General features: G+C 39.0%; 1 protein-coding gene across 1 annotated transcript in view; it reads left to right on the forward strand.

The window, feature by feature from the left end:
• The window catches only part of LOC107755882 (histone-lysine N-methyltransferase 2E-like), a gene marked incomplete at its 3' end in the record, with an annotated part of 36,362 nt that overhangs the window by 15,044 nt on the left and 4,365 nt on the right, over window positions 1–16,953 (forward strand). Inside the window, exons 3-13 of the mRNA XM_016572842.1 lie at window positions 5,975–6,086; window positions 6,215–6,474; window positions 8,619–8,758; window positions 10,300–10,478; window positions 10,806–10,844; window positions 10,944–11,144; window positions 11,249–11,379; window positions 11,457–11,684; window positions 12,466–12,718; window positions 14,087–14,185; window positions 16,601–16,771. Of these exons, the coding sequence (XP_016428328.1) occupies window positions 5,975–6,086; window positions 6,215–6,474; window positions 8,619–8,758; window positions 10,300–10,478; window positions 10,806–10,844; window positions 10,944–11,144; window positions 11,249–11,379; window positions 11,457–11,684; window positions 12,466–12,718; window positions 14,087–14,185; window positions 16,601–16,771 (1,813 nt within the window). The remainder of the gene's footprint in view (window positions 1–5,974; window positions 6,087–6,214; window positions 6,475–8,618; window positions 8,759–10,299; window positions 10,479–10,805; window positions 10,845–10,943; window positions 11,145–11,248; window positions 11,380–11,456; window positions 11,685–12,465; window positions 12,719–14,086; window positions 14,186–16,600; window positions 16,772–16,953) is intronic.

Here is a 16,953-nt window from a genome sequence, read left to right on the forward strand (position 1 = left end):
AAAAAAAAAAAAAAAAAGAAGTTCGAATAGAATTAGAATAAAGAATGAAAGTGTTAGAGGGTCAAGTGTTTTTTGTTTTCTTTTTTGTTTTTAAATAAAAAAGAAAAGTAGATTAAATAGAATTAGAATAGAGAGTGCTAGAGTTAGAGTTTCAAATGAAGATTGAAACACATCTCGTGTTTTAGTGTGTGTGTGTGTGTGTGTGTGTGTGTGTGTGTTTTTAAGAAGATATTTATTTAAAAAAGATTGAGCCAGTGACACCATTTAAATTTATCCGGTCTACTGTCCCCATTAGAAAATGCTTAATAGCATTGAGAATAAATCTTTTTGTTTACAGTTCTGTATTTGTAGCATCAGTAAGCACGTCTTGCACAGTACTATTCATAAAATTTCTCCTACATCCTGTTAGTTTCAGCACAGAAAGCGCAGCTGTTAAACGTCTAATAGATGTGACATCACGTGCCGCACAGCAGACCCCTCCCCTCTGCAGCATGCGCTTGAATGAAAGCAGTGTGTTTCTCTTTAAATGCGGAGCTCCGTCCCATTGCCTCGTCACTTTGTGTTGCCATGGTGCTCTCCCCTGCACTGCGCAGGGTCTGCTGTCATGGCGACCGGCTGAGTGACAGCTGGGCCCTGGAGCTTAAGCCTGCTTAAGAGGCTGTGCTGCCGCGCAGCTTTACGCTGTCTGGGTGTTAGTGTCTTTCGGGCGTCCTTACGCCTGTCTGCATACGCAGATTTAGTCCACAAGCTTTAGGAAAGATCTCCACCTGCTGCTAAACGAGAAACGCCACGTACAGAAAATAAATGTTACGTTGTTTATCTCTGGTTGGTCTACGCATCGCCAGATCTCATCTGAGCGTCTCCTACGTGGATTTTTGCTTGTTCCTGACATTACTCCTCAGTCAGGGTCAGCCCACCCCGGGCCTGCGGCAGAGGTTGTCATGGTTACCAGGCATTGTGCATCACCGTGATGTCAACAGACAGTCCGTTAAAATGCCATTGGACCCGAAACGGCTTCTCTAATCCCTCTAAACCTCATCTAGCCGTAGATGGACACTGCTTTGTGCTTTGAGTGATTTCATGTCTATGCATGTAATGCAACTCTTTCTGTGCCCTATCTGTCGCCCCACTCTCTCAACAGGTGTGTATGTGTGTGTGTGAATTGTCTGTTCCATATTAAGCTGTCTCTGGGAGTGGTGGGCTATGATTAGCACATGCATACCCGTTACATTTAATTGGAGCTTCAATTACATCACCACACACGCTGTCCTCTGTCTCTTCCATCTCTCATGTGTTTTCTCTCTGTGATCAGTGTTTTGTTTTTTTGGTGTGCTGCGATGTTATTTCCATATTAAGGTTGTTATTTAATTATGGCATTTAACCGCAAAACATTCATTCCGATTAATAATTCCAATTCCACAATTCCAGTTATTTCACAATTCTGACGCACCACACTCCTGACCATCCAGTAATTGGTCCTGTTTATGTCTTTTTATTTTTTGTATATAAACAAAAGCATATATTAAAATTAAACATGTTATATTCTATGTAAAAATTTATTAAGTTGTCATTTAAAATCCGAACATCATTGGTAATGTTATTGTTTTAGTGATTATGCAAACAAAAAGTAATTTTATTTGTTGTTTGTTGATTTTTAAATATAAAACTTGAAGTGATTTGTGTCTGTACTTTTTTAACATCTCCAGCACATTTTAACAAAACCGTGATAATACCGATAACCGGGATAATTTTGGTCACTATAACCGTGATAAGAAATTTTCATACCGTTACATCCCTAAGACTGACATCCTGAAGTAAACTTTGAATCGCTCGGGATAATCCCGCAGCTCCTTGATAAAGGGGTGGAACTCTCCTTCCTCTCTATGCAATCTCAGGATTGGATGGACCCAATATTTCCTTTCTTTTTCTCTTTTTAAGAAGAGAGAGGACAACAAAATCATCCTCACTGTTTGAAGACTCCATTTTGTATTGTTTTGCGAATTTTTTTCATAACGGATTAATATGCATCGGACTCAGTGTGCAAGGTTTCTGTGCGTTTTTTTTATGATGACGAATACGAAAAAAAAAAAACGCATATTAAAATTTCGGATGGTTACATTTAACCGCAAAACATTCATTCCGATTAATAATTCCAATTCCACAATTCCAGTTATTTCACAATTCTGACGCACCACACTCCTGACCATCCAGTAATTGGTCCTGTTTATGTCTTTTTATTTTTTGTATATAAACAAAAGCATATATTAAAATTAAACATGTTATATTCTATGTAAAAATTTATTAAATATATAAATAATACATAATATATCATATATATGGTTAATATGTATCTTTTTTTTAATTACACAATGTCAACAGTCGGTAATTACATTGTTTAAAATTTTACAAGCCTTAAGGTCCTTGCACACTGAGCCCGAAATTCTTGCCCGAAATTTTCGCACATTAAAAAATAAATACGACCTCACGTTGTGTCAATCACGTTTACACACTGCCTCCGAAACGTTCGTCTGTCATAAATTCAGATTGGGTTAAATTTTTTGCATTTTTCGCATCCGTAGCAAGCATTTTGAACAACTCGCGATGAATAAATACTGTCCAACATAAAGCACAGTTTTAAGTAACAGTGTCACGTGCGCACAGCACGCAGAGTAGTTTCGTTTTGAGTGAAAACAGGGCGGAAAAGCTGGCAGGGTTTAAAAGAGTGCTAAGGGAATTATACAAATGAATATATGAATGAATTAATTATATGAATGTACCTCTGAAGGTTCTGACTGTCTTCAGAAACGATTCGATGGCATTTTGTTTTCATCTTCGCTCTGTACTTTTTTAACATCTCCAGCACATTTTAACAAAACCGTGATAATACCGATAACCGGGATAATTTTGGTCACTATAACCGTGATAAGAAATTTTCATACCGTTACATCCCTAAGACTGAAATCCTGAAGTAAACTTTGAATCGCTCGGGATAATCCCGCAGCTCCTTGATAAAGGGGTGGAACTCTCCTTCCTCTCTATGCAATCTCAGGATTGGATGGACCCAATATTTCCTTTCTTTTTCTCTTTTTAAGAAGAGAGAGGACAACAAAATCATCCTCACTGTTTGAAGACTCCATTTTGTATTGTTTTGCGAATTTTTTTCATAACGGATTAATATGCATCGGACTCAGTGTGCAAGGTTTCTGTGCGTTTTTTTTATGATGACGAATACGAAAAAAAAAAAACGCATATTAAAATTTCGGATGGTTACTCTTTATTTTAAGGTGTCTTTGTTACAGTGTAATTATACATTTAAGTACTGAGTAATATTGATTAACTATATGTACTTATTATATGGTTTGGGTTAGGGTTACTTGCATGCAATTATGCATAATTAATTGTTATTATAATAGTAAGTACATGTAACGTGTAACAAGGACACCTTAAAATAAAGTATTTCCTTTCGGACTTGGTGTGCAAGGACCTTTACACTGTCCTAACCAGCCTCAACAGTGATATATGACAAGCATTTTTGTACAATATTAATTTGGGTTTAAATATATTGTTTGCGTGACTTAATGGCCATAATGAAAGCGACAATGGATAATTTCCCTCAGATCTTGAAAATGAACTAAAGGAAAAAGAACTGGTCAAACTGTGAACTTTTTGGTGAGTGTATTCCAAGACAAAGATTCTATCAGTCATTGAGTATGTATTTTAAATAATGTTAAAATTGTTTAATTTCTATTTACTAGAATATATAACCAACTGTTTCAATGCAAGTATGAGACCGTAGTGAGCTTGCAGAGAGAGGCCTCGCTTGCTCTTCCAATTGGCTGTGATTTGTGATTGATTTTGTTGTGTCTTGTAGAATTGTCATGTCAAGTGTGTGGACAAAAAATCTTATCACATTGGGACTGGTTAGGACCAGGTGTTAAAGCTAAAGTGTGTAATTTGTGCACTGATTCGTCACCAAACAATATTTTGAGAAGAGGAGAAAGTTATAACACAGGACAGTAACAGTTCGAGGTTCATTTCAAGTTACGCACAGAGTAATGCAAATGTTTGCGAACCATTAACAAAACAAAATGTCATAATTCTTTTATGTGATCAAAATAATGTTGCGTTTTAATACTGCGTTTATGGGTAATCCTTTTTTTTTGTTTTTTCAATCTGTCAAACCCCTCTCTGCATTTGCACCTACTCAAACACTTTCTCTCGGTCTCCTTTTGACTCGCTGCCTATTTAAAGTCCTCCTCCTAACCTTGCTGAGAGAGGCAACTGTTTTTTCGTAAAGACACTGTAGTTTATTGTCACTGATGCTCAGGAAATCCCCCGGCTTGTCACCTGTCCCGCGTTGATAATCTTATCGCTAAAACCACACCGCAACGTAAAAGCATCAATAAAACCTGCTAATCATTTATCGCCTGCCTGGAAGGGCCATTTCTTCATAAGAGCTCTTGTTCTCATTTGACTTGTGTGTGTGTGTGTGTGTGTGTGTGTGTGTGCACACACTAAAGTCCTCCTCCTAACCTTGCTGAGAGAGGCAACTGTTTTTTCGTAAAGACACTGTAGTTTATTGTCACTGATGCTCAGGAAATCCCCCGGCTTGTCACCTGTCCCGCGTTGATAATCTTATCGCTAAAACCACACCGCAACGTAAAAGCATCAATAAAACCTGCTAATCATTTATCGCCTGCCTGGAAGGGCCATTTCTTCATAAGAGCTTTTGTTCTCATTTGACTTGTGTGTGTGTGTGTGTGTGTGTGTGTGTGTGCACACACACTTTCTCTCAAGGGTCCGCCCCTCAGCAGTTCACACACTTTCACTTTGACAGTTGGGCTGCAAAGTGCCAACTGAATCAGGAAGTGTGAACGTGAGGTAGGGACAGACAGCACGAGGTGAATGTGACGAGAAGGCCAGCAGGTACAGATTTTCTCTTCGCTTGCAGTAAGACATGATTAAGAGGAAAGTGGGAATACAGCAAAAACAGGGGGAAAAAACAAATACGGAGCGGTTTGTCGTGCTGCTTGTGCTGTTTACGCTGCAGACACTTTGATTTATGGTAAGTTTAGAACCATTTTTATAGATAATACTGTTTTTTTTAAGGACTACGGTATATTTTGAAGTATATATGTGGTTGTTTTTGTGTCGTCTCACGTGTTGAAAACAGCAGTTGCTTTCTTCATATGCACGAGTGTAGTAGTAATATGCAAACTACCCTGTAACTGTTGTTTATGTGTGCATTGGTGTTAGGTTAAGCGTGTAATCTGTTTCTGTACTAGCATCAGAGTGGCTGCGTGACCTTGACACAGTTTTTGTGTGCAAAAAATTACTGTTATGTTTATATATATGATTATAAATCTGCCTGGAATGGTCCATCTTACTCCGTGTCCTTTCTGCCAACGAAACTTGGCATTAAGTGCTCTTTTGCAGCCAATTTTATACGCAAAAAACTCCTGCCATTTCTGGTTTTACTCTAAATCTTCTTCCATTCATTTCCTTCGCTTCTAATAACACGTGGAAGCGAGGGCTCTTTCGTTGGGCATGTTTGTGTGGTCCAGATAGGGTTTGTGACAGACTTCATTGTGAGATTACAGAGAAGTGTGATCCTGTTATTTTACTTTCTACAAGCCGTGTCCCGCCAGCTGAGGGCATGACAGGACACACACACACGTGTGTATAGATAGCAAGTCACTACTAAGGTCTGTCGTGTTCTGTGTCATGCTAAAATATGCAATGACTGGTGCAAACACAACCGTTGGTTCGTTGGTGAATAAACTAAACTTTACCCAGCAAGCTTTGTTAATCTTTGATCTTCCTTTCCCTATTGTTTCACTGCTGTCAAACCTGTTTCGTTTTTTTTTGTATGCTTAAAAAACACGCCTTGTCAGACTTGTTCCTCATTCTGGCCTCTCTCTCTCTCTCTCTCTCTCTCTCTTTTTTTCCCTGTGTGTTTGTGTGTATGGAGTAGACCAGAATCTGTGGAGGCGAGCTCTGTGGTAGTTGAGAAGTCCAGCTACCCTCACCAGATTTACAGCAGCGGCTCCCACCACTCCCACGGCTACATCGGTCTGCCTTACGCCGTGAGTATCGTCCCCCAGCAAAACACGCCACACTCCTTCCTGCAATTACATTGTTGACCTGCTTATCTGCATTCTGTGTTATCTGATCATGCTTTCGCGTCACGACTTTCTAATGGTTCCTCCTCCAGGACCACAATTATGGGGCGCGACCCCCACCCACCCCGCCGGCGTCCCCGCCTCCCTCGGTGCTGATCCGGCCGGGTGAGGGTTTGTTTGTGTCCGGGGGCCGGCCAGGCGAGAACTTGTTCGTGCCGGGCGGGCAGGACGAGGCGTCGCGTGGCACCACGCTCAGCACCTCGGAAGACGGCAGCTACGGTGCTGACATCACACGCTGCATTTGCGGCTTCACCCATGACGATGGCTACATGATCTGCTGCGACAAGTGCAGGTGGGGACCACACACTTCGACATGTTCAAACTATGTCTACATGTGTAATTACAGCATTCATGGCGGTTTATGACAGTTACATCTGTCATAAGCGGTTTAAAATGCTTTATATATCTGGAGCTTATTAGTTCTTGAGATGAGGCCTGGTTTAAAGGTATAGTTCAACCAAAAATGAAAATTCTATCATTAATTGCTCACCCTCGTGTCGTTCCAAACCCGTAAGACATTCGTTCATCTTCGGAACACAAATTAAGAGAGCTTTCTGACATGCATAGACAGCAACACAACTGCAATGTACTTTTTAAAAGAAAACAAAAATAACATAATTTATTTACCGTCTTTCGCCATTTTGGAGAGTACCACGATGCATGCGCGTGCTTTCCCCAGAACGTAATCAGTGTTGTTTACGTTCAGGAGAAAGCGCGCACATGCTGTACGTAAACAACGCTGATTACTTTCTGTGCAGGGTCAAGAGAGCTCTCAGATTTCATCAAAAATATCTTTATTTGTGTTCTGAAGATGAACAAAGGTCTTACGGGTTTGGAATGACATGGAGGTGAGGAATTATTGACAGAATTTTAATTTTTGGTTGAACTAACCCTTTAAAGAATCATGTGTAGTACAACCGGTGGGTCCTAGACAGAGTCAGACATTAAGATGGCAAAGATGCCACTAAGAGTGACAAAGGTGTCACAGGTGTGTGTAATTAAGTGTTTTAATGTAATATTTGATATAAAAAAAAATATTTTCTAGGTATTAAAGATAGTGGTTGACCGATATATCGCCAAGGCCGATATATCGGCCGATATTTGGCATTTTTCAAATATCGGCATCTGCCGATAAGTTTTTCTGTTTGGCCGATGTGTTCGTAGCGGGACGGACATTTTATTTTACACATTTATTTTTTAATCCATTTTCAAATTATTTCAAATTTCTTAAATATTAAATAAAATTATATTGGCCACCCTGCTTTCCAAGATATCGGCATCGGCTGTCAAAAAAACTATATCGACCACTAATTAGAGACCTGTATCTGTCAAAAATTGTCTAAAAGGGCATAGATGCCCCAGATATGCTCTCAGATGTAGGGTAAAAATGTCCGTGTTATACTTATATGGCGCAAGGACACTTTAAATTCAACAAAAGTGATAAAGATATTTATAATGCTACACAACATTTCTAATTTCAAGGAAATGCTATTATTTCTATTTATCTAACAGTCTTTGAAAAAATTTATCACTGTTTTGACCAAAATATTAAGAAATATTTCTTAAGCACCAAATCAGCATTAGAATGATTTCTGAAGAATAGTAATGAGTACGGATGCTGAAAACTTAGCTTTGGATTACAGGAATAAATTACATTTTAAAATGTATTAAGAGAGAAAACAGTTCTTTTAAATTATAATAAAATGTGAAAAATATAAAATTTTTACTGTATTCTTGATAAAGAAAAATATTCAAAAACATTAAAAAATTTATTAAAAATCTTACCAGTCCCAAACTTTTGAACAGTAGTAGTGTATGTACTATTAAAATATAAATTTTTGCAAAATATTATGTTTTATATTTTGTACAATTCTTTTCTTGATAGTTCAGAGCTATGTAATTTAACATAATGACCAGCCCTTATTTTAAATGCATTTCAAAAAAAATAAAAGTTTTACATTTTGTTCATTATTTCCAGCTACTTTGTATATTGATGTTGATTTTATTTTATGGCTAATAAAAATTGTTCAGAAATGTCATGTTAATTAAGTCAAGTTTTCAATGTAATTGGATGTACTTTTACAAAGAAAAAAATTCAAGCTCAAGTATTTTTTTAAGAACAATGTTTATTTTGGTTGTAGCTTTATCTGTTAAAATACTACAGATAATTTTTTTTCCAGCATTACCCGTTTTTTGTTCTCTAAACAGTGGCATTAATGTTTGCTGGGATAGGATCCCATTCTTTGTTTATGAGATTAGCACTGCCGACAAGACATGTAACAGTGCTGGGAATTCAGAGTGTAGATGAAAACTTACAGTTGATTGAATGTTTAAATAGTAGGATCTGTCAGTCCCTTTGTTCACAGCCAAATAATACAGAAGAATCAAAATAATTGAAGCCATTTCTCCTCATTCATAACTCTCTTTGTGTATTAGTGTGTGGCAGCACATAGACTGCATGGGGATCGACCGGCAGCACATTCCCGAGACCTACCTGTGTGAACGCTGTCAGCCACGCACCCTGGACCGAGAGCACGCCATCCTGCTGCAAACCAGGAAGAGAGAGAACATGTCTGGTGAGTTTTTTTTTTTTCATGCATACACACAAACAAACACACCTATAGACATGTTCAACCTCTCCCAAAGCAGCAATGCCACTGCTGCTTTTTCCCACAGTTCAGCTGCAGATGAGCATCTTTAGAGTCTGAAGACTTTACACAATACAGGATCATGAGCTTTTGTATAATGTGAAATGTATTCCTGACCTTCCTGTAATCTATGCTGGCAATTCTATAAGAAGCTCTGCTTGTAGTGATGTCAGTAATTGCTAGAGATTTCTTAAGATTGGAAATATCTGAGCTCTCGGCCTCTTGGTACATCTTAAGGCCTTTCCACACTGAGCGCGAAAAAACGAAACGAGTATCGGACGCGATGACACGCTGGAATAAAACAACAGATTTCTATGGATGCTTCCACATAGACCGCGAACATTCGGGCACCGAAAATGCGAATGTTTTTTTTCGAACCAGTCCGACGAATCTTTTCAGTTTCGCAAAGCAAAAACACGGGCCGTCCAATAAAATTTGAGCTAGGATCACTTGACCGGAGCAGCTGCTGTTGCACAAAAAAGCAAGAGTGGTGGCGCTGTTTCGAAAACCACTGTAAACAAACACAGAAGAAGAGTATCCCGGATAAGAGAAGAGAGTGGAAGCTGAGTTCTTGTTATCGTTGGTATTTGAGAACAGATTTATTCTCACATGTTCTTTATACAGAATAACATTTCTAATTATTCTCCACTGAATCATGTGATCTGGAGAGCACCGTCCGTTTTCTTCCGCGTGCGTGAGTGTTAGGAGTCAGAGCGTGTTCACTCTTTTTCTACACATGAAATATGAAAGCAAGTAGACATATGATTATGACGATATATTTTCTGTATGTGTTTTGTATGCAGCTCATGGTATTTTTATAGCAATAAAGGATGTTTATGACAAATATTAGCAGTGTTGCGTTATTAAACATACAAAGAGTGCATGTGTCTGCTTATTAATCAAAATCAACTATAGATCACAACTGGAAGTTATTACAAGCACTCGATGATAGTTTAAAGTGGGTAAGCAAATACTTTAATAATTACATACATTTTCAAGTGTAGCTTGATGCTAAATGTACTTCTAATTATATTTTAGTATGTAGCCTATTCTTGTAAGCATTATAGATAGTTTGTTTCTGGTGTAGAACCTTGTTTATCTTAATTTAATGCTGTATATTGAGCAGCAGATGATGTTAAATCCATTTACAAGATACATATCTGAGGAAAAATGCATTGTTGGTCGGCGCCACCTAGCGTGCACGCATAAATTAGCAGAAGGCGAACAATCGTTTTGCGTTCGGTGTGAAAGCACCATTCGTCGCGATTCGCATCGCGCTCAGTGTGGAAAGGCCTTTAGATGCTTTACAACTGCAGCTTGACTCGATGTCAAAGTGCACTTTGAGGACAATAGTGTCTGTTCAAACTACAGTTACTTTGTTTATGGTTAAGGGGTAAATATCAATTGTATTATGATGGTTAAGGTGGTAAATTCAATGTAAAAGCTCATGTAAATGTCTATTGTTGCAGACGGGGACACCAGTGCTACAGAAAGCGGGGATGAGGTTCCACTAGAGTTGTACACAGCGTTTCAGCACACCCCCACCAGCATCACACTCACAACAGCACGTCTCGGCAACAAACAGGCTGATAAGAAACGAAAGAAGAGTGGAGAAAAGGAGCCCCCGGCTACAGCCAGGGCCAAGAAGGTCTGAATCACAGAACAAACACTTCTAGTAAATGTAAACGGGACTTCAAAAATGAAAAAATTAATGACTTTAAAAAAAATCTTCTTTTTCTCACAGTAGATTTTGTGCAGAAAGTCCAAAGTAACAGTATTTATTTGAAGCAGAAATCTTTTGTTGCATTAGAAATGTCTTTACTGTCACTTTTGATCAATTTAATGCAGTCATGTGTTTTGTTTTGCTTTTTGTTGTCTATTTGAATATTGTTTATAAATGTCATGGAACCAAAATCAGTTATTTCACCTGCTTTGAAACATACAAGTCTGATTTCTGCTTGTTTTTGTCTTTCAGTCATTCCGTGAAGGCTCTAGAAAATCATCTAGAGTAAAGGTGGGTACTCTGGAGCTATCCAAATTTACCCCCCCAAATAACTATTCGTATGTGTGTTACGCATGCTTACGCTGCTTGTTTTCCATCTTCTATCCTCAGGGCTCAGCACCCGAGTGTGAGCCGACAGATCCTCCCTCTCTTTGGGAGAATAAGATGAAGTCGTGGATGGAGCGCTATGAGGAAGCCAGCAGTAACCAGTACAGTGAAGAAGTACGGATACTGCTAAGAGTAAAAGAAGCCAGAGATGGCAAAACGCTGGCCTACAATACACACACTGCAGCCTTCAAACCACCCGTAGAGGTATAATACTCACATATTCAAATTCCACCAGAATATTGGTCTGCATTTCTGGTGCGCTGTTTGTGGCTTTGTACAACATGCTCATTGTGACTTTTTCCTCCCAGAGTCACGTACAGAAGAACAAGCGCATTCTTAAGGCTGTTCGGGACTTGGCTGCCGATTCGCTCATAATCGAGTACAGGGGGAAGGTCATGCTACGACAGCAATTTGAAGCCAATGGTTACTTCTTTAAGAGGTACTTGAAAAGACACTTTGTGCTTTTGAGCATTAATTTTGGTTCCCCGTTTTTGTTTATAACGTTTTTATTCGCAGGCCGTACCCTTTTGTATTGTTCTACTCTAAGTTTGACGGTTTGGAAATGTGTGTGGACGCACGGAGCTTCGGAAACGAGGCCCGATTCATTCGTCGCTCCTGCACTCCCAACGCTGAGGTGCGGCACGTAATCGAGGACGGCATGCTGCATTTATACATTTACTCTCTGAGGTCCATGTCCAAGGGGAGTGAGATCACCATTGGCTTTGATTATGACTATGGCAGCTGGTAAGAACACGCACTAGGGCTGAGTATCACTGATGTAATGACATCTGAAATGTTTATTCTAGTGCTGTCAAACGATTAATCGCGATTAATCCCATCCAAAATAAAAGTTTTTGTTTACAGAATATGTGTGTGCTGTGTATATTTATTATGTATATATAAATACACACACATGCAGGTATATATTTAGAAAATATTTACATGTATATATTTATATTCATATAATTTATATTATATATAAATATTAGTGCTGCCAAACGATTAATCGCAATTAATCGAATCCAAAATAAAACTTTTTCTTTACATAATATATATGTTTGTGCTGTGTATATTTATTATGTATGTAAATACAAACACATGCATGTATATTTAAGAAAAAATTTATGTTTATATATTAAATATATTTATAAATAATATAATAATATAAATGTACATGTAAATATTTTCAAAATCTATTCTGTATGTGTGTGTATTTATATATACATAATAAATAAACAGTACACATACATATATTATCTAAACAAAAACTTTTTTTTTAAATGCGATTGATTGCGATTAATCGTTTGACAGCACTAATAAATATATTTAATATATAAACATATTTTTCTTAAATATATAGATATATGTGTGTGTATTTATATATACATAATAAATATACACAATACACACATTATGTAAACAAAAACTTATTTTGGATACGATTAATCGCGTTTATTGTTTATACAAGAACAGCTTGACTGTTCACACTTTTCTCACTACTTTTCCTGTTTCTTGTCTTTGATAGTAAATATAAGGTGGACTGTGCGTGTGTGAAAGGCAATCAGGAATGCCCTGTGCTCAAGCATAACTTGGAACCCACGGAGAATCTGGGCTCTAGCACACGACGGCGCGGCCGCAAGGACAAAGAACCATCGCAGGATGAGAGCGGACAGAACCAGAACCTCACGATGGACTGTGACGGGCCCACTGGCAAATCGCTCAATGACGCCAAACAGAGAAAACTCTCTCCTCTCCGGCTCTCCATATCTAACAATCAGGTATGATAGACACTAGGGCTGTGTATCACCAGCAAAGTCACGATATGATACGTATCACGATACAGAGGCCACGATACGTATCACGATACATGACTGCACTGAATTTCACCTCAGCAGAGTTTAGAAAAACAGCTGTTTATTAAACACTGCTTACTATAGTGCCATTTCTAACTACTGGCAGAGCAGGCAGTTGACCTCTGCATTATGAAGGGCCTCCATAACTGTACCACAGTACAATATAGGTAATGGCATATGTTTCATGTTTACATTGTGCACTCCCAACCAGGTACAATATTCTGATTGTTTGCATCTTGTTTTTAAGCCCATAAATAATAATGTACTCGTTCTAATAAATTTATATTGTAATGTACTCATTCTAATATATTTGTAAAAAATCATTTACATTGCTGGTACGTTATCATTGCACAAATCAACACACTCTCCATCGCACTTTTCTACTCAATTTTAAACGTCGTAAAATTTTAAATTAAAATTAAGCGCGGTCCACTGCTGCACACGTGTCACAATATCGATACAGGGCCAGCTGTATCGATACTCGTATCGTGAAATCTCTGTGACGATACATCGTCGTATCGATATTTTGAACACAGCACTAATAGACACACACACAGTGCTGTCACATACCCACTTAAGTACCATCTCATCTCACAAAATGAAAACACACCTGTCTTCATCCATGAAAGGTAGTTTAATGCTGATAAATAATTTAAGTAATGGTTTTACGAAAGCTATTGCAATGACTAACAGCGAAAATCTAGCTTTTTTAAATATTCGGGGTTGGCTGAGAGTCTGGGTAAGACGGTCCCTTCATCTATAAATGTCAAAAAACCCTTTGTTTGCATGTAAATATTATCCATGTGTATTAATCTGTGCATGATTCTTTCTTCGTTGGATATTTTCAGTCATTCTAATAATCTGTTTACTCATCCACATTTCCTTCCTGGCCCTGATTACAGCGTCTGATAACCAGAAAACATATTTCCGCATTATTTTGCTCATATGTTCCCGTATTTCATTGGTGGCCGGTGGCAGAATATTAAATCTTGCTTGTTTGGCGCGCTTTGAAAGTGTGCGAGAATCCATGCTCGTAACTCCCTGCCATCCTGGTGCCATATATATCAGGACATCCCAGGAAGAGTTGTCAGCAATTCTGGCACAGTTAGAACAGAGGAAATCCGCTCTGATCTTTTTAGTAGTTGCATTGATTGATTCTCATAAGTACAATCTGGTCTGTCTGACCCAAGATCTCAGCCCGAATCAACACTTCCCGCACTTTCTCTCCCTCTCTAATGCTCCTCTCCTGGTCTGTAGCCAGGCGATGATAAAGGCCCTCTCCCCCTCTTGCAGGATCCTGAGTTAATAGAGGATCTAGAAGAGAAAACCTCCGTTAGCAATGAAGTAGAGATGGAGTCAGAGGAGCAGATTGCAGAAAGGAGGAGGAAGATGGTAAGTGCGTCCAGGGGAAAACGACCACTTTGGCAATCACGGTCGCCATGGAAACGCTACTGCCCCCACCCCCCCGTCTTTTTCCCCTCCTCGTTCTGCCTCCCGGTGTGTGGTGATTTGGGCAGCTCCCAGAATGCTCCACCATTCCTTCCTTCCCCCTCCACCCCCTCTAAACCTCCCGCTAATTTCGCTGCTGCCGCCACAGCTTCTCTGTTCCTGTCGCTGTGTAGTTTAACCTCCTGAAGGGTAGCGCGAGGGCACTCATCCTTGTTGCTTTGTTTTTCTTTTTCATACTTCATCTTTTATGGAGCCTCTTTGGTTCTCCATGAGGGAATGTTAAGAACTGGACTGTGTGTTTCATCTGCAGTCATTTCTCTCCTCTGTCATGACTAAATGTCTAGACCATGTTAGTAGTGAGAGATCATGCTTAAATGAAAGAACCTACTATAGCACTACACAGTGTTTTAATTTACACGTTAATTAACATGGGACTCAATGTGGTGGTATTCTACTATATATATGGTCCTCTGTCTAAAAGCTATTTCCATTCTAAAGCACATTACGACATTCACGTCCAATCAGGCATCTATTCAACACCGCTTCCTACCAAAACTCAACAATCCTGAACAAAAACTGGGCTACTTTTTATATTCAAAATATGTTAGGGTGTAAATTACAAATTCAAACTCGGCTAATTAAAAAAGGTCATGTAAAGTTGCAATGATCCTCACATAGAATTGTTTTGAAAAACGAAACTTGATGATTTTAATCCTAGTAATGCTGTCTGGTTGTGATATAGCTTTGGCTATTGGTTACTTAGTAGCTTAAGATCAACCTTAGAGAGTATAGTAACTCTCTCACTTAAAATGTACATGTTTTATGTGAATGTTTTGGTGTGGCCATTACTGTGTGTGGTGCTTTTTTGTTTGCTTGCCATGAAAGGCAGATGGAAAAAATGTGTGAAAAACAGGTTCTGAACCCATTGCACTTCAAAAACTTTCCTCAACAAACATCATGAAGTTGGCAGTGACTGCTGGAATGTTCAGGAAAATAAAACTCACAACCAATCCTGAAATGACTTGCCTTTAACAATACAGAAAAAGCTAACAGCAGCTGTAAACAATGTGGTTTTATCTGGATAAATTAATAGTGAGGTATCAGACTCTGGTGTATTATTAGTGGAAATTCCCCATGCTTTCTCCTCATTTTCTCTGCTGCAACAAGACAAACAGGCAATTCAGAAACCGTTATGATTCCCTATCAATATTTGTTGAGTTCTCTAACACCCCTTTTCCACCATAATGGTACTGGTGCTTGGTCTGGGGATTTGAGAACCTCTCCTGGAACTGGCCCCCGTTTCACTGATTTAAGCTGATCAATGAAGTAAATGACAACGATACTTACTACATGCTCTTAAAAGTGCAGTGTGTAATATTTAGGAGGATCTATTGATAGAAATGCAATATAATATACACAACTATGTTTTCAGAGGTGTATAAAGACCTAACGTAATGAACCATTATGTTTTTATTACCTTAGAATGAGCAATTTCCGTCTACATACACCTTACATAGAAGTCAATATTTTGCGCCGCCATGTTTCTACAGTAGCCGTAAACGGACAATCTGCTCTACAGAGCGTGTTTCGTCACTATGTTGTTCTTGCGAATAAAACACTCGACTCGATGAACACGTAACAATAATATTTGGTTCACTGAATAATTAAGTAAATATAATTCCTTAATTTACCTCATTGCTTGACTGGCTACTTTCTGCTGTCTCAGACAACGACATCTTTGTCCTGTGTCGGCAACCGTAGCTTCTCTATGTTCTCTACCTCACCACTAGATGTCGCTAAAATTTAAACACTGCACCTTCAAACAAGCTTTTTTTTTTACAGATTTCTTTATTTACCAGTTTATATGCAATATTGTGTACTTTATCATTTTTGACAGTGAGATGGTAGTTTAAATAAAAAATCTTGCAGTTGTCGCAAACAATTAGAAAAAGCCTGAAATAATCATGAAAATGCTTTCGTCGAATATATCTGTAAATAAAACAATTTTATTTCAGATGGATGGGGAAAGTTTGTTTCAATAGCTCACCTCCCATATAGACCCGTCAGTTTAGTTAAGAACGTTATGTGGTGAAGAAATTATTGTTCCCCCTTTTTTTAGGCGTTTAGTGATTTCTGTTTTAAGACTGGAGCATTGTCAAGACCAGCACCTTTTCGGTGAAAGAGGGGTATGTCCATTAATCACATGGTATGCCCATACTGAAGCTCTAAACCCCAACCACACTACCCATACAGCAGGGACTAGGCTGATACATATGAGTGTGTGCATGGGGGTGTGAGCGAACTGGAGGCCCTTTGTGTGTTTAAACCCTGATGGCTGTCTCTTTCGGCACCATTCAGGGCAGCCCGGCAGAGGAGTCCCATCGTCACGGCGCAGGGGCTTCCTGCTGCAGAGCTCTGAGAAACAAGGAGGTAAACCTACGCCTTCATATCCTGAACGACCCCCAACCCACCCCCTGCCTGTTACTGTACAGGAGAACCCACACACTAACCCCACTGTCCTGTGCTCACTGACCCCATGCTGAGACTGAAGTCCAGGCATGCAACCCTCAGTCGCTCAACATGGCCCACCTCAAGACACCCTTGTGTGGTATTTGTTGCCTTTCTTTTTGGTAGGACAAGAGAGAGTACAGAAACTCTCACACACATATATGCCTTCTCTCATCCCTTGGAGGGCGGGGGTGGTGTATTAT

This window comes from Sinocyclocheilus rhinocerous, unplaced genomic scaffold (genome assembly GCF_001515625.1).
Source record: "Sinocyclocheilus rhinocerous isolate Xijiao unplaced genomic scaffold, SAMN03320098_v1.1 scaffold412, whole genome shotgun sequence".
Taxonomy (NCBI): Eukaryota; Metazoa; Chordata; class Actinopteri; order Cypriniformes; family Cyprinidae; genus Sinocyclocheilus; species Sinocyclocheilus rhinocerous.